This window comes from Cydia fagiglandana, chromosome 21, assembly GCF_963556715.1.
Source record: "Cydia fagiglandana chromosome 21, ilCydFagi1.1, whole genome shotgun sequence".
Taxonomy (NCBI): domain Eukaryota; kingdom Metazoa; phylum Arthropoda; class Insecta; order Lepidoptera; family Tortricidae; genus Cydia; species Cydia fagiglandana.
In genome coordinates this window covers 1542771-1562171 of record NC_085952.1, presented here as the reverse complement: position 1 = coordinate 1562171, position 19401 = coordinate 1542771, and the positions used below count along the sequence as shown (strand labels likewise).

Sequence of the window (19401 nt, the reverse complement as noted above, 5' to 3'; positions counted from 1 at the left end):
ACGACATATAAAAATGTATTAAAGTAATACGTCGAACAAATGAATTACATTGTTTAGTAGTTATGCCAATTGAAATAATTTGAAACGAATCAGCGATCAATTATTATTCGTAGAATAGTATTTCTACGCAATAAGAAAAATTGAAATAAATAGTATATGAAACATAATAACGCCAAACAATATTACTAGTACTAACGTTTCGATGAATCGTTGTCGATGAAATAATATTCGATGAAAAGTTTGTCGGCAAAACAAGGGTACACCATTTGTTATTAATAATGCCTTTACACGCATGTCGTACAAGGGCCCAGAATCCGGGGCGTGGCATTTACGTCATTGCCTGTTCAAAAACAGAAAAAAACCTGCAATCTGCGATAATACTATGTTATACGCATTGGAAGGGCCGCCAAAATTTTTGTTTTATTTTTTATTTGGGCCATGAGGATAACAACCTTGGAGGTACATTCGATTTTACATTGTGGTCTTATTTTGTGATCAATTGCAGTGCAGTGCATCTTGCTTGCACTGCACTAATACGAGTATGTGAGTAAGAGCTGAGATGCACTGTGATGTGAGTCAAAATGAAATGAATTTGTGACGTTTAATAATAATAAGAATGAGCCCGCAGGGCAGCTTGTGGCGAGCTGTTGGGGAGTAACGACCCCACGGACCCGAGTGCTCCCGAGAGTCGGTCAGGGTCTCCGTCTCCGGCGTGTCTTCATCGGTCGGAGTGGACCCCAAGGGGACCCGCAGGACTCTCAGCTCTGGCTTGCCTTAATTGGCCGTCCAGAGAGGAGTCGTTAGAGCTATATGCTCCAGGGGTGGAAGTGAAAGATGCATAAGACGCGAGTTGGCACAGTGGCTGGTAACAGCCACTGGGTAGAAAGCGGCGCACACCTCTCGACACCCCTGAGCCGCTCACACCGATGTTGCTCCTGGTCGTCTTCGCGACGGCAGTTTCAGGGGCCCATCTAGTCAGCGGCAAGTCACCACCTGCCTCGATAACGTGTTTTAGCATTGTTATGGCAGGTGTCCGGACTTCTCTACAATAGCCCAGTCTCATTGTCCATCCAAACTTCAATCCATAGACCGGTATACTATTCACTTTTTCTACAATAGTCCCAATGCCTGCTGCGACCGGTTCATAGGTGTTTATTGTTGCGCCTGTGAACGGGTTCCAGCAGGCGTTCTACATGACATTAAAGCTCTCCAAGGGGCCTCTACGTGTTGGATCTATATCCCCACGCAAGCCTATCAAAAAGACCGGGATTTGTAGGCCCGTGAATTCCAAAATGGAGAAACAAATAAGAATGATTTATTGCAGTACTGTGAACATTTTTAGATGGTAATCATGATACTATTTGTTTCAACAGTTACCCATTTCGGGTATACAATACTTAAATAACTGACTTGACTAACTGAATTGAATGGACTATTGATGAAATATAGTAGATATATTGTAACTCAATCGCGGCTATTACTATAAATAAATACGTACGGGGAAATTCCAAGTTCTTTAGCCTGCCGTTTTTTACATAAGTTGAATAACATTACGTAGCAGATGTACGTAGCTGGTAAATGAACAACATTAATTAAAATTAAAAGCTCCGTACGAAGTACACTTTTTATTGACCACTAGTAGATCTTATTACCTTTGTAATAAGAGTTATAATTGTTTGTTAACAGTGTGGATTGTACAGTCACCTGCAATAATATGTTACTCTGCGAAGGCCACAAAAATATGTGACGCGCTCTTATGGCTCTACAAATAAGATCGTGTCAGATATTTTTGCGGCCTTCGTTGTGTAACATATTATTGCAGGTGACTGTACGTCTGTGGTGTAAAAAATTGGTTAACACATGTATGTGGTTGTTTATCAACATTTTATTTGGAAGAGATTCGTGTCGTTTTAGTTTATTTAATAATATTATGTTATAAACAATTTTAACCCTAATGATTAATTAGCGTTAATTACGTTAATATTAACCTTAATTTACCATTTCAGTTGGAATTATCTATACCAATTCCGTTAACACCACTCCGCTGCACGAAATAAAATGCTATAAAATTTACCATGTCTGGTTACAATTAATGTCAAATTTCTATGAAAATATGACGTTTATATTGACACTCCCTCACTTTGTTTATTCAAGTTAGTGCAAAGTTAGCCTGGACAGCCTCTATCTGTATATTTAAAATTTGAAAACAGGAAACTTGCATTCCATAAAAGCATAATTATAAGTTCCCTTTATCTTTAATTAGCATAAATTGCAGTCATCTTTGCTAGACTGTCAAGATGGCGTCTAATGGAGTCAATTAAATATATATCTTAATGTAAGTTATAGTAAACACCGCTATAATGGACGTGGAACCAATAGACTTTCAATTATGCCTCTGCCATTTTGAAATAAATCCAAAACCTGAATGAACACCAAATATCTATTTAATTATTGATCCTGCTCACAAATTTCACGAAAATTGGCTTAATCGGCTGAGTATGGCGATCTGTAGAAGAGAAGTTCCGGACATGCGAAAGCATTTTTGCCCAAGCTGAAACGGAGACCTTCGCTAACGCTCGGACAATTATAAATACAATAGTAATAGTAACTCTTCTCTATCTGTTATCTCTTCACGCTTAAACCGCTGAACAGATTTAGATGAAATTTGCAAGATCGTTTGATGCCCAAAATAATATATTATAGATTTAATCAATCATCATCATTGTTTAACGCAGACGAATTTGCGAGAAGAAGCTATTGTTCTTATAAGGAGAATTAACATGGTCAATTTTGATTGCATTTAAGTACATGTACTTAAAGTGGGCAGGTTGTCATCCAATTTAATTAAGAAGGATGTGTCCCCTGTTAAATTTTACCCATAAATCATGATGATCATACGCTACGGGCACTAAAAAAGGAAAAAGTACATTAAAACATCCCCGCATATTTAAAGTGCTTTCAACTTGATATTTACTTCAAGGACCTTTTAAATTGCCATATTATTTTATAATTGGTATTTTTTTCGACCTTAAAAAAATAAAAAACAAACTGAATTAAATTCAAAGGACGGAAAACGTCAATTCGGATCAAATTAAAATTCTAAAACGACAATCGTCACAACCAACTACACATGTAAGCCAAGGAATGATACACATGTGACGCAACGAAACGCAATTATCCGCCATCTTTGTTTTCAAAAAATGCGGGAACGTTTTCCCGCGGAAACTTACTTTTGCAAAAACGAAACGTTACACCGCGCTCGAATACCCAAGCGAATCTAAACTTTATCTAATTGTGTTAGAGTTGAGTTTTACTTGATGAATTAACTTATGACAGTTTTAAGTTTTAAACGTAACGTGAAGCATTGTTGTAGCGTTTAGTTGATGCATCGGACTTCCTATAAAGTTTTTACTACTATCAGCGTACGGAAGAATTGCAAATGACATTTCTAATATAGAGGTTAGGTAAGTGTGTCATTAAAAGTCACGATTAAACGTGACATAACAAGTTGTAGACGAGATGATGTAGGTACAATCAACGTCATGGACGCGGTGACATGACAGGCGATCACGTGCTGCTTTCCATTGTAAACGATGCGCCGCCGGAAGCTCCGGCCCGGACACGGCCCGGTCTAACGCGAGCCATCCTTAATAAAAGAAAACGATGTATTTTTTGTCTAAAGTTCATGGTACTTTTTACCTTTTTAGTACTTACTTAATTATCCAAGTACCACATTCACACGAGCATTCAGTTTTAAGCCGACCACTGACTAACAGGTCGCCGGAGGATATCGGCCTGTCAGTTATAACAAAAATTTGCCAGTTCCGAACAACTGACCGGCCGTTATCGTCCGGCGGACTGTTAGTCAGTGGTCGGCTTTACGTCTTCATTGTAAACACTCAAAACACTTTCCTTCAATTAGAAATCGTAGCTCTAGGCGTTCGTCAAAGATCAATTCAAACGTACATTTTAACATCTAAGACTATCTAATTGATGTCATTTCGCCCTTGCATCTCGCTTGCACCAATACATAATGGCCAAGTACGAGCGAAATGCACGCGCGAATGACAAAATGACATCATTTTGATATATAAATGTACGATCGAATTGGCCTCAAGGTAGTTCATCAGCCCAAGTGGCGTAACTAACGGCTGGGTAACCGGCGGTTAGGAGCCAGTTACACTAACGAGCGGTTACGGTGATCACGGGGATTACGCTTTGAAGTAATGGTGGTAATTTATGGGAAAAGTAATGGTTTCTGTCAATATTTGTTGTACAAATGAACAATTTAGCTTTATAACACATGTGCGTAATACCTACATTTATAGTATTTTTTATGGCTCCTCTACACGATGGGCCAGCGCCGGCCACTCCAAGGGACGCAGCCAATCAGCCATGCGGTAGAATGAGATAGCAATATCACTTGCTCCCTCTAACGCATAAATGCGTCCCTTGGAGTGGCCGGCGCTGGCCCATCGTGTAGAGGAGCCATTAACGTTTCGGTCAACACTGCCGAAGAGTTATAGTTATGGAGTAACAAACTTTAAAAAACAAAAAAAAAGAAGAAACGGGTTCAGCTTTTGAAATCTTGAAGTCGGTTAAAATGTTCAAGCACATGCACATAGGTACCTTTTGCATTTTATCTACAAACTTTAAAATATATACTTAGGCCGCCTTAGGCGTAACACTGAAGGTCCCAAGAGTTCTCAGGCAAAGGTGACGGCCAACAGAGATAATAGAAGTACCTTGGTGCTATATGGTAATAGGTATTAGGTACGCAAATTTTAGTTACAACTACTTAAGTATAAACATAACGTTAAATATTTACATTCCGGGTAGATTAGTTGCAACGATGTTCTAGGTGCCTTATCGCCGAAGTTTAACTGTCCGAACATCACTTGCCAACAAACTTTTCGACAATTTGGCAACCAACTTTCGGCAAATTTTCATTATGATAATGATTTTACTTGGTAGAATTAGGGGGCCCACAGATTACCTGTTTGCTGGACGATATCAGCCTGTCAGTCGTTCGGAGCTGTCAAATTTCCGTTAAACGAAAACGGACAGACCGATATCGTCCGGTCCGCGGTAATCAGTGGGCCCTTTTAGAAGTACCTATAAAAGATGACTCACGTTAGACCGGGCCGTGTCCGGGCCGGAGCTTCCGGCACTTACTTTTCTATGACATGACAGGCGATCACGTGATGTTTTCCATAGAATACGATGCGCCGGAAGCTCCGGCCCGGACACGGCCCGGTCTAACGTGAGTCATCCTTTAATAGGATAAAGCGGCGGAATAAATACTACGTATAATAAAACAGTAATATGTGTGATCTGTGTGATGATATACATTACATAAATACATACCTTGTGTGGAATACCTACATCAATTAGCGAAATCATTCAAGTGGCTAAATATTTATGAATAATATATAATAGAATCTAATTATTTGGAATGCAAACAGATTAACATACAAACATCAACACTCCTAACTTAAGCTTTTTTTATTCAATTTTACATATTATGTATGTATGTATAAAACTTAACAAACTAAAACCCGTTCTGAGCCATGCCGGGTCCAAAGGTCCCCATCACACTAGCAGCGTTACCCCGCTGTATGGCGATGGAGACCTGTTGGACAAGCCATGACTCAGAAGGGGGTCATTCCCCTTTTCTTTGAGGCGCTTTCCAAGTTCCCCGAAAAGCTCTCGTGCCTCCCGTCCCCAGGGCCCAGCTGTCTCGACAGCGACGGGCACGAAGTCGTACGTGGCTCCCAGGGCAGAGTATTTCTGTCGCTTATTTTTGGCGGCAGTCTCTGCCGCCGAACCTGCCGACTTGGCGGTGTGTCCTACATGGGATGCAGCAAATGTACTCACACAAGTTGCATCCCATATAAGACACCGCCCTCTCTGCCAGGGAACCAGCGTCAGCCCGTCGGGTCGTTTGCCATCTGTTCGAGACAGCCCCGGTGGTTCGAGGAGGCACGGGACGCCCACCGACAGCATCGCTCGACGGACTATTTCATTCAAAGAATGGTGCCTAGGGAAACGACCGGCGCATCTCTGACAGCTGAGCCCATGGTGGCCGTTCTCTTCTACCATCACTCCACAGATGCAGCGGTGCGCGTTGCACACCTTGCACCCCAACCTTAAGGCCACTGCGATCCTTAGGGAATCGTTGTCTAGCAGTGTGCCTAATTGAGGGGATGGCAAGGCGTGCAACCATGCACCCGACTCAGACTTGGAGGCGGCTTTGAGACGCGCCAGATCGGTTATCGAGGCACCAGCCTGTAAATTCGCGTGGCGAAGCCTACAAAGGATGTCATCCCAGCCCCTCTGAACGGCCGGGTTTTCTGGATGCTCATTAGATGGGCACAATGTGGCCCATTTTGATAAGGCATCCGATGCAAAGGGCAAGCAGATATTGGTGCTCTCTATTGTAAGTATCCGACCGACTAGATCAGCTGATCCGTGTATCGAAGCCAAAAACGCTACCAAGCCGATGTCTTGGACTCGACGGATGCCGAGACCGCCATAGCGAACAGGTAAGGACGCCTGACGCCACTGATCTCCGTTCAAACTTACGTTCAATACTGTTTCTAGGATGAGTTTTAATGTGTCGTCGAGGGTTTGTAGGTCCTGTTCGAAAAGCCAAGTCGGAGATGTTCGTAGGGTGTACACGGTACGGGGAAGTGCGAAACAGTCCCGCAAAAGAATGAGGGAAACATGTCCAGACAGATGAACCAGGTGCTCCCGTACGCCCGAGAGTGCCTGCCTTTTGCTTTGTAATACAGAGCTGACACCCTCGGAGAATATGGGAGCACCTAGGAGTTGGAAGGAGGATTTATCGATCTGCCTCATTCCCGGCAAAACAGTTTCGAGGTCTGTGAGTGTTTCAAAAGTTATATCGCCGCAAGTAAAGAATTCGCACTTTGAAGGATTCATTTCTAGTCCTATTGTTTTTAATGCCGGTATTAAGGTCTTTAAATTTTCTATGACAACATCAGGGCTCCCTCCAATGACACCATCATCACTCCTAACTGTACATCCGTGGACCTTATTACAAAAGGCATAAGGTCCACAGATGATGTACAACTGACGTGGGCGATGGCACATCATTTTAGTGTGTCTTTAATCCCACTGTATAAAAGCTGTAACCAGCAGAAAGCCATTAAAGTTTTTTCAAACCTATAGTTACCTAACGTTATAATAAGCGAGAGCAGAGGGTTAGAAAGCGGAAAAACAAAACAGTAAACAAGCCTAAAACTATTATTTAAAACAACTTAAATACACTAACTAACCATTTTTAGATCTTATGTCTATGGCAATAAGAATTATTAATAGTCAAATAAATTGTTTGGGAAGGCTGTACGAGTATATAGTTATGACGTTTAGACTCGGATGATGGTTGCGTAATTTGTAATTTTAGAATAATTGGTGTAATGAGTTATTTAAGTAATGTAATTGTTAATGAGAACATATTATCTGAGTATCATGTTGTTGTTCTGGAATGTTCCTTATTTGGTAGATACTAGGTAGGTCAAGAAATGAATGCTCAAAAAACGTTGTAGAGGGAAATGCTAGGAACACAATTTTTGACTCCGTAACTTTGTTTGGATTAGTTAGGAGGTGAACATATCAAAAGTCCCCGGCTGTAGCCCCGGTGCTGGGGGGTAGAGGGGGGTAAGAAGGTCTAATTTTTTGGTTTTTCATTGATATCTTGGAAACTTTGCGTCTTAGCGACATGACTACTAAGACAAACCGAAAGCAAATAAAATTAGTTACAACTTTTATTCAGTCAAGTTTTTCGATATCATGAATAGTTTTTGAGATACCCGCTCCTGAAAGTTTATTTAGGGATTTTAATTTTATCTTGATATCTACGTCAGTGAAGCTGTTAGGCCATGTTTGGTATCATTTTCGTATAAATCGGGGGTGCTGAATTCATTTATGGTATCACATTGACACTATTCCGAAGTAAAACCAAAATTTTAAAAAATATATTTTTTTAAATCCCTCTTCACGCTTAAACTGCTGAACCAATTTCGTTGAAATTTGGTATAGAAATAGTTTCAGTCTCGACACAGAACATAGGATAGTTGTAATAATCAAAAGCATATTTTGAGGGTATGAAAAGTGGGGTGGAAGTTTGTATGGGGAGTCAATAACCGCTGAACCGGTTTAGATGAAATTTAGGACGGAATACATCTGTGATTAAGATAAAAATGATACCAAACATGACTTCAAACCTTACCTTGAGCAGTATTAACCTCAGGAATTCAGTTTCGTCGACGAAGTTGAATTCCCCCCATACTCCATTTCACAACTTTAAAGGATGATTATTGAGATAAAAAGTATCTTATGTCCTGTCTTGGGACTCGAAATATCTGTATACCAAATTTCAATTAAATCGGTTGAGCGGTTTAAGCGTGAAGAGGAATTAAAAAAAAAAGGTATTTGTTTAAAGTTTATATGTTTTTTCTTAGGAATGGTGTCAATGTGATACCAAAACTGAATTCAGCACCCCCGATTTACACGAAAATGATACCAAACACGGTCTAGCAGCGTCACTAATGTAGATATCCAGATAAAATTGAAAGCCCTAAATAAACTTTCAAGAGCGGATATCTCAAAAACTATTCAAGATATCGAAAAACTTGACTTAATAAAACTTGTAACAAATTTTATCAGCTTTTGGTTTGTCTTAGTAGTCATGTCGCTAAGACGCAAAGTTTCCAAGATATAAGTGAAAAACCGAAAAATGAGACCTTCTTACCCCCCTCTACCCCCCAGCACCGGGGCTACAGCCGGGGACTTTTGATATGTTCACCTCCTAACTAGCCCAAACAAAGTTACGGAGTCAAAAATTGTGTTCCTAGCATTTCCCTCTATAACTTCTTATTGCTTAAGCACGATTTTTATATTAACTCTGTCTGTCTGTCTGTGACCTCTTCACGCTTAAACCGCTGAACCGGTTTAGATAAAATTTGGTCCATACTAAATTGTATCTAAATCGGCTAAACTTATGTCCATGACATAGTTTGAGGACATAGGATAGTTTTTATCAATCACGCAGACAACGTTTAAATAAAGTAAAATTTGAGTAAAATTTGCTAGGTGGTACCTACGCCAAAACCAAAATAATTGCTACACCAGTCGCCAAAGTGGCTAGCCAAAAAACTGGTATACATTAAAATGCAAAAGTTGTCCAAGAGAGTCGCTTTACCTAAAACTGGTGACCTCAGTTTGAGGTGAACAGTCGACGGACTGGTTACGACCATAGATTTATTAACATACGTATATGTATAGCGTGTCTTTAATGCATAATTATATTTAGAGCAGTCCTACTGAGGTAATTCCCCATAACGACAAAAAAAACAAATGGTAGGTATAGTAGTATACCCTATAATGGACGTGGAACCAGTAATAGGACAAAAAAACATAATTCCTCTAAAATAAGTATCTAAAAGTAGTTTATAAACACTGGCTGTATATTATCATAAATAAGAGTCCTAGAGCTGTTACAGTTTGAAGTTTCATTAAATTTGGTTGCTTTTTAAGAAATTGGCGTCAACCTAAAAGTTGTCGTGTCACTGAAAAAAAATACCACTACGAATTCTTAACAACTTCGCTAAGAGAGGTGAGTTAATTTATTAAATTTTAATTAATTAATACTTGATGAAAACTAGAATGTGTTTTGTTAATTGCATTTACCATGAGATAAGGTATACAACATAATAATGTTGTGACTCCACAGATGTAAAAAAATAGTGGTATTTGGCCCAATCCCATTATAGGAGCCGTAAAACTGCGTACCTCCTATGATGGGACAATTGACAGAATGATGCTCGCCATGCCATAATTTCATGTTTAAACAAGAAGTAAAATGTAGTTACGAAATATGTGAATCAGGAGGTATTCTCGGACTTCGGATAAATTAATATCGCAATATAATATTTTAAACTTTCGCGTTTTGAATACATATTAACTCACATTATAGACGGGTCTAACGCGAATTATATTCAATTACCTTTATTTACCGACGTTTCGACACAGGTTTCACTGGTCGTGGTGTCGGACTATTGACAATAATTAACATTATGTGTGGTGGGTGGTTTGAAAATGTGATGTCTACCCCAAACTTTTCCATACACTTTTCGTCGGGTAGATGCACAAATCTCTGTTTTGACATTTTGCTGGGACAATCAGTCAGCCGCGACCACGACCAGTGAAACCTGTGTCGAAACGTCGGTAAATAAAGGTAATTGAATATAATTCGCGTTAGACCCGTCTATAATGTGAGTTAAATTAATATCGTTTTTCCAAACTTTTATTTAACTTGCCCTGTTAGTTAGTGTGGGTCCAATCTTGGTAGCTGAATTTGAGCCACTTTTCGATTTCCGATTCAGTTGAAATTTTGTGTAAGTACGTAATTAAGTATGCAAATCGGATGATAATGCAATATTATAATAACATGGACCTAATCTGATGATGGAGACAGGAGGTGGCCATGGGAACTTTATCGCAATAAACCCTAACTAATTATGTTTGGGTATATTAGAATTGTCTCGATGGATCTAATACAATAATAATTGGCTGTGGAAAGAAAAATACATTCAGCGATAAAAGCTTATACCAAAAATTTATTTTTTTGCCGTAACTTATTCCCCATTTCAATATTTTATACTGATAGAGCAATGTCCATTATAGGGGGCCCATTACTGGATCCACGTCCATTACCGGGGGCCCATTACTGGAGCTTTGGTGTCCATGACTGGAGAAAAATAGCATAGTTTTAATTTGTTAAATATGTGGAAACTAATTGCAGTATCTTTGATACAACACGCCTAAAACATGAAAGACGGATAGGACTTTCATCTTTTAACACGCTAAGCGGTAGACCATTTACATGTATAAGGGAAATATCATAAATACTCCAAATTTCCTCTTAAATGTCCCATGACTGGTGCTCTTACTATACATACTTGTACCACTAAGTAGAAGGGAGAATTGGCCTCTACAAATCTCCCCGACAGTTGCATGCGATTTGCGATACATGGCGGCATTTTGATCGATCGATTGGATTCGTTACTCCTACTTACCCGGCAATCATTGAAAAACATGCCATTTGTTGCAAGATCGTGTTTCTGAGTCGAAATAACCATACTACATATTTATCTAAAATAAAAATGTGCCAAATACGATTTTGAAAAACTGAGAATGAACGGCCATGCACAAACACTTTTACCGTATGAACGCAATTATCCTAGGATTCCTGGGTCACTTAGAAACAAACTTATTACCTACCTACGGAAAACTAGCGCATTTAATATTCCTATACCTAGGTCATTTATTTCCAGTTACATTTGAATATGCCTAATACATACCACAAGGAAATGACATGTTATAATTATCTATACGCAATAAACTACACAAACTGTCAACGTAACCGCAAACCATATCATATAAAATTATTATAATTATATAGTCAAGCTACAATTGAACCATTGGCGCCATCTAGTTATAACGTAAGTAACCACATCAATATCGAGTACGCTATTACACCAATAGACGGCGTCATAGAACCGGTTTAACGCCTGTAGTAACAGATGGCGTTGCTCTGCCGTATATTGTTGAAAAGTTTTAAACGTTTTGATACTTTGTTGTTGTTGAGAAACACAAACAATGAGATATTTAATATAGGTTCATAACAATGCATTTAAGGCAGACCGGTTTAGGATTTAAGATATTTTATTTTTAAATTAATGTGACAGATTTTTTAATGATTACAGGTTATTTAGATTACTGAAATAATCTACATGGGGTTAAGTCAAATTACAGAGGTCTCGGAGCCTAAATTAGCAATAATATACTACAATTATTGAGTATTTTTTAAAAAGATAACTTGATAGGTCAGACCAAGAATGTTTGCAACGATTTTCATGGCATACGCAGTGCAAGTGTCATTTATTTTATACGTCATAATTTCATAGAAGTTTGACGTTTAAAGTAACACATGCACCGCGTCTGCTATGAAAATCGTTGCAGAGATATTGGGCTAACTCTAAAGGGGCCCACAGATTACCGTTCGCCGGATGATATCAGCCTGTCAGTTTGTTCGGAACTGTCAACTTTTGCGTTTAACTGACAGGCTGATATCGTACGACGAACGGTAATCTGTGGTTCCCTTAAGATATAAAACACTATCCTATTTCACATCATTTGTATCTCCTTAACACTTCAGACAGTTCAACTTCACTAAACATACAATCATCACAAGAGAAAGGTAAAAGCAAATAAGTCCGATATTAGCCTGTCAAGTATCCAGCATCTGGGTTATCGGGCCTGCGCTCGCGCCGCCGGGCGGCACTCGAAAGTGGCTCTTGCGTCACCGGGTCAGCTCTCGTAATACTTGCATCATGGAGGATGTTATGTAGATATGTCCTAGTGTCTCTCGGCGAGGAAGTGACGCTAGTTTTGATACTAGTTTTTTGCATATGATTTTCTTAGAAACTGTGACGTGAAAGGGGTAAGGTTAAGTCGATCTAGGATGTACTATGTATATGTTGCGGAAGAGTACTTCGGGTTTTCTGGGACCTCGCCGTATAGCAGCGAGGCGGCAACAGAGGGGTTTTAGTGGGTAAACCTGGGGTCTCATTAGCCCACAACAGGGAGTCCCACATAACCATCCCGGTCCGACCTCGTGCCGGGTGGTACGCGTAAAGCATTTCCCCTCTTAAAAAAAGAAAAAAGGATGTATTGTACTAGGTAGGAGGTAGGAGTCATTATCACAAATGTGAAATTAGCTGTGCTACCTACTTAATAATTTCAAGCAATAAAGAATACATGTCAAGATATGGATTATTACCTACTTGGGAGGTTTTTCCGAAACACTTTTTTGTTAAAATAGCAATAGAAATATAAATTATACCAGCTTCTACAGTCTACAGTACATATAGTACTGCTACGTACTTTACCGCCCTAGCGAGGTAATTAGCACAATACGTGCCAATGTCGATAATGTAAAGGGTCAAATGTACTGTAAAACGTTTTACAATACACGTGCGAGAAGGGAAATTCCCACTGGTATCGGAATGTACTACATTCCTCATGCTCGGAAAGTAGCTCGTAATAAAATTGTTTATCTATGAAGCGGATTGAATGTGATACCTACCTACAAGAACTCAATGAACTAGTCAGACCAAGAATAGTCTGCAGCGGATTTGATAGCCCACGCAGTGAAAGTGTTATTTTAAACGTCAAACTTCTATGAAATTATGACGTATAAATGACACTTGCACTGCGTGGGCTATCAAATCCGCTGCAAACTTCCGACTCTATTTTACGCAAATTGTCACTCGTAGCACCTAAAAATTTTACCTTTAATACGTATATCCATCTTTTAAAGTAGTCGACCTCACGTTGACCCTCAAAAATGGCGGAGTGGTGTCGTAATATCACCTGCTTGTCGGTGAAGGAAAACGAGATACTCGTAATTAATGTCCAAATATTGATAAAACTACGCAAATATGACGCAGAGTAATATTTACTTAGTTAAATTTAATTATTAAATTATAGTTTTCTATAGAGCTTAGTTTTGGCAGTCGCTACCGTAAAAACGAGTGCCTACGCCAATTCCTGGGATTAGTTCCCAAGCGGACCCCAAGCTCCCATGAGCCGTGGCACAATGCCGGGACAACGCCAGGAACAAGAGTTTTCTATAGAGCTACTGCGACAAAGTCGTAAGCGTAACCAAATGGATTGACAATAGCGCCATCTATGAACAATGTAAGGACTTACGCAGTTGTCCAGCTGAACATTTGCTTCACTCGTTCCGCTGGTAACTCTGTAGGTGTCGCCATTTTGTCTGAAAAAGAAAAAAATATAATGTAAACATTGTAAACTAGTCAAAGTTATCATATTTTTCTACACATTACAAATGGAGGAAGATAGGGACTGTAATATCACAATAATAAGGATTCACATAGCTTATCAATTTGGCTATGTCAGGCGCGGCTCACTCCGCGATTTCGTCGCTTTGCTACAGGTAGCTAAAAGTACATCCGTTCGACCCCAATTTTGGGGTTTGTTTGCCAGAAGCCGCGCGTGGCGCTGTCGCCACCTAGCGGCCATATCTGTGTTCTGTGCTGATCGTAACAGACGCGTTTTGTTAGAGAGTGAGTCTTCTGTACCTAATAGTACTATTATTTATTCTGTGATACAATTTAATATGTGTTTAGAATCAATTTTCAATTAACTATAGTGTCCTATAGTAGTCATAGCTACCGGGCGAACGCCTCTGTCGTACTCATTAGTCGTTGCCAAGAATATGTAAGTATGAAAAGTTCGTTGACTTAATATGCAAAGGTTGCGGCAAAAATACGCATAAAACCCACAGAAACAACAAGTATTTCGTTTATTTGAGCTCCTACACCAAGCATAAAGTTATTCGCCTCAAATTCGATGCTAATCCATTAATATTCAAGATTTCCAACCTTGTCGAGTTGTCACGAACACGAGATTTTAAGAGCATGTTTTCGATCATTATACTTGTCATTTGATTATAGCTCTTATTAATCCTTAACAGAGTAAATTTTTAAGTAGTTTTAAGTATTAAATCGCTTGTAATTTAACTTTGAACGTGCTTGCGTCTGGCTTACGTAAACCGGTGCGGTGTCGGGGTCATAAGTCATTGTGGGTTTATGATATTGACAGTAATTTTAGGGACATTTTTATGTCACTTAATTTTGGTTTTTCGATGAAGTTGTTCCCCTGCCCGAGAGCTCTTACTGGCTCTTACTTTTGGCCAGGAGAAAAGAGGTAGAAGCGCCAAAGGCCTGGCCGTGGCCCTAACCCCGGCTACAGACGTAACTATAAATCGTAGCGATTAAACTGTGCAGTCCGAACTGTGCGCAGTTCGGACTGCACAGTTTAATCGCTACGATTTATCGTTACGTATGTAGCCGGCATAATCCGGCCGTGCTAAGCCGGGGCGTGTCCCTATTGTCGCTAGTTAAGGGGTATCCAGACGGGACTGACGAAATCAGTCGATTTGTTCAGGAAAATAATTGGTCAATCTCATCTAGCGTCCACACGTACACAAATTAAATCACCAATTTGCATTTTACTATGAAAATTGGCATTTTTGTGTCCGCACCTGCTGATGTGATCGGGGAATCAAATTGGTATTTGCGTCCGCACGACCCTGTTCCATCGGAGAATTTCATCAGATAGGCGAAAAATAGTCTCGTCTGGATACAACTTTAGGTATATTAAGAAAAATGGCAGTCTCTAGCAAGGGTCTTCGCCAGAGTTCTCTTCGGTAGAGAATATTGACAAAATTAATTAATTATACGATATTTATAAGGAAAACGATCTGATTATAATTATTCCTACCAAGACGGCGATAGAGAATAAAATAGCATAGAGACAGTTTAACAAAAACGAGATATTCCTTTGTGTAGAACAATCACATTTGAATACAATTAGCAGTGTTTTACGCGCGTTTTTATAGGAATCTGCATACTATTGTGACAAGAATACGAATTAACTGTTAATACATATAATATTGTTGTAGATATAAAAGTTCTGAGCGTGATAGTGAGGTGAGGTAGTTTAATAGCTTGAGGCTGGCAATTCTTATTCCGACGAATTAAATCGTACCGTGTATAGAAGGGGTAGAAAATAATAAAAAAATAAAATAAAAAAATAAAAAATGTTTTATTGCCACAACTACCAAAAAAGAAAAAGATAATACACGAGAGAAAAACAAAATACACTTCATTTCACAAGGACGTTAAATATACAAAACATGCACAAAAATTTGTGGTATAGGCAATGGGTACCAATCTCAGCTTTTTGCTAGATATATACCCAGCGCTGATTTTCAGACGGGTCCTCCAAATGACGATGACAGGGTCGAGTGGAGAAAACGAGGGAAGGCTTTGCCCAGCAGTGGGACACCAAAGTACGTTAATAAAAAAAAAAGTACCTTGTGTACAGCAAACGTGACAGGCATAATTTACAGCTTGGCAAAAAAAGAATTAGAAATTAATAAGTGGCAACATTGTAGTGTCGTACCGTTTTCTAATACATATAAATTGGTTTGAAAGGGACGACACTACAGTGTTGTCACTTTTTAATTTATAGGTACTCTTTATTGCCAAGCTGTAATAATTTTTAGCCAACTTCGCTAAAGCTAATTGTTAAGGCAATAATTTTAGTAGTCTATTATGCACGACTTAAACATACCATACCTACGTAGCGCACTTCTGATAGTCGTTTGTTCAATAATAATGTTCTTTAAATATTTGTACTTATCAAAAATTTAATTTTCAACAAAACGTATTATATAACTTGTTTATAAAATTAGTAAAATTACCTATTTCACAACAATGCTCATCATTGAGAAGCCGACCTGATGGAGTTTAATTATAATTAGTCAAAGAGCAATTACTGCAAAACATCGCAATTGCCCCGCGGGTCGCCGCCATCTTGGAAAAAGAGTGAAATAATACTGTAACTATTTTCGCACCTGACTTGGCGTTTTATGGCGCTTCCATGAATACTCTAGGAAAGGGTCGTACTAAAGCAGTGTGTCGGAAGATCTTTAAATTTTGATAAGAAGAACCGACCGGTTACTGCAAAGGACAATTACTGTAAAACATCGCAATTGCCCCGCGGGTCGCAGCCATCTTGAAAATCTTGGAATGACTGTGAAATAATACTGTAATCGTGTTTCACACCTGTCTTTGCGTTGTATGGAAGCGCTCTCTTTATTTATTACTATTTATTTCATAAAAAACATGATAAATCATAATAATATGATATAATCATAGTACAATCAGCCAAGAAAGTGGTCTACCACTTTTCGACTCTATCATCTGAGGCAAAAAAATCTTATAGGTACGAGTCTGTTCGGAAAGAGAAGAGTCGTGGAATGTATTGGGCCCCATACATTTTCCATGACTCTTCTCTTTCCGCATAGACTCTTAACTAAGTAATAGAATATAATAGTAATTTAATAATGATTTTATTTAATAATCATAACAGTAATAGGAATTTATTTATAATTTATCAAATTGTTACGAAAAAACTATAACAAAATAAAAATCAGCCGATTTTATACCAAAAATTATCAAGTTATGAATTTATTTCTCATCTAGGTATACATTCCATAAAAAGATCAGACGTTACGGTCTGCCCTTGAGGGTGTAATGTCACCAATTACGGAGGTCGCCGGTAATGACTACTCCGGTGAGCCGGTTTTATAGGTACAGACTTCTGACTTCGTGAATGATGAAATCCCTACTAATATTATATGTAATTTATAAAAATTCTAAATGTGAAAGTAGCTGTGTATGTCGTCTGTTAATAGTGTTCAATTAGATAAAACCGATAACTTTTTTGACGAAGTCTTTATCCGAAATGTCCTTTGACTCTGAAGACTCGGAAGTGAAATAAGCGCAGAGTCGCGTAAAAATGAGTCAAGATCTTCAAATTAGACTCAAAAAACTCAAGAACGTAGTGATTATATTCTCTTTGGACTCAAGGACCAACACTAGGGTATTAGATTGAGCAATATCGAGATGTCTTCAGCAAATAACGTGGTTTACACAGTGGGTTTATAGTAACAGCACCAGTCATGGGACATTTAAGAGGGAATTTGGAGTATTTGTGATATTTCCCTAATACATGTGAATGGTCTACCGCTTAGCGTATTGAAAGATGAAAGTCCTACCCGTCTTTCATGTTTCAGGCGTGTTGTATCAAAGATACTGCAATGAGTTTCCACATACTTAACAAATTAAAACTATGCTATTTTTCTCCAGTCATGGACACCAAAGCTCCAGTAATGGGCCCCCCAGTAATGGACACTGCTCTATCAGTATAAAATATTGAAATAGGTCATCAGATCTGGTCCATGTTATCATAATATTGCATTATCATCCGATTTGCATATTTAATTACGAATACAAAATTTCAACTCAATCGGAAAACGGGAAAGTGGCTCAAACTCGGCTACCAAGATTTGACCCACACTAAAAAACGATATTAATTTATCCGAAGTCCGAGCATACCTCCTGGTTGACATATTTCGTAACTACATTTTACTTCTGTATTGTTTAAACATGAAATGATGGCATGGCAAGCATCATTATGTAAATTTCCCATTATAGGAGGTATGCAGTTTTACAGCTCCTATAATGGGATTGGGCCAAATACCACTATTTTTTTACATCTGTGGACTCACAACATAGTATGTTGTATACCTTATCTCATGGTAAATGCAATTAACAAAACACATTTTAGTTTTCATCAAGTATTAATTAATTAAAATTTAATAAATTAACTCACCTCTCTTAGCGAAGTTGTTAAGAATTTGTAGTGGTATTTTTTTTCAGTGACACGACAACTTTTGGGTTGACGCCAATTTCTTAAAAAACAACCAAATTTAATAAAAATTCAAACTGAAACAGCTCTAGGACTCTTATTTATGATAATATACAGGCAGTGTTTATAAATTACTTTTAGACACTTATTTTACAGGATTTGTGGTTTTTTGTCCCATTACTGGTTCCACGCCCATCATAGGGTACACTACTATACATCATTCATGCACGCTACCTACAGGCAAAATATATGTGACGGTCTACGGCAAAAGGTACCTTATGGCGGCTGGCGCTTACGTCGCATAGCGCCGCAATAACATTGGAGCAGCGTTAATAATAGCGTAAGCGCCAACCGCCATAAGGTACCTTTACCCGTGGGACGTCACATATTATACCTTAAGCCAACTTACTTAAGGTTGTATATATATAAATGCAAAAAAATGTCGTTTCGATATGCGTCTTAATGTTGTCAAAATATGAAAATGCATCATAAGCATAGTGTCTTAAAGTTGAAATTTCAATGAGATAAGTAAATATATATTTTGTATTACATATAATCAGTGTTTTGTTTATGTACCTATATCACGCAATGTTTATTAAATATAAATATTTGAGGATTTTAAACTTAGGGGTCATCCATTAATTACGTCACACGTTTAGGGGGAGGGAGGGGGTCAAGAAAATGTGACATATTGTGACATGGGGGAGGGGGGAGACACAAACTTTGTGACGTCACTTTAAGTTCATCAGTAACCGAAAATTTATTTAAATTATTTAGTTCGCTGTACATTTAAATAACAAGTTTTTAAAACGGAAATAGTTTTTAATCGTTTAATTTTCTTTCCTAAGCAGTTTTGGGTTATAAAATTACTAATATTTATATCGTCAAAAATATTTTGATAAAATATTACGAGTAATAATACTTAGGTACTTACTTAATTCGATTTGGCGATTTCGTAGAAAAAATGTGACGTCACACTAGGGTTTGCCAAATGTGACCAAGTGTGAC

General features: G+C 38.5%; 1 protein-coding gene across 1 annotated transcript in view; it reads right to left on the bottom strand.

Moving 5' to 3' along the window:
• Window positions 1-19401, bottom strand: part of LOC134675073 (ABC transporter G family member 23) — a 137850-nt gene that overhangs the window by 93717 nt on the left and 24732 nt on the right. Inside the window, exon 2 of the mRNA XM_063533235.1 lies at window positions 13801-13867. Coding sequence (XP_063389305.1) covers window positions 13801-13867 — 67 coding nt within the window. The remainder of the gene's footprint in view (window positions 1-13800; window positions 13868-19401) is intronic.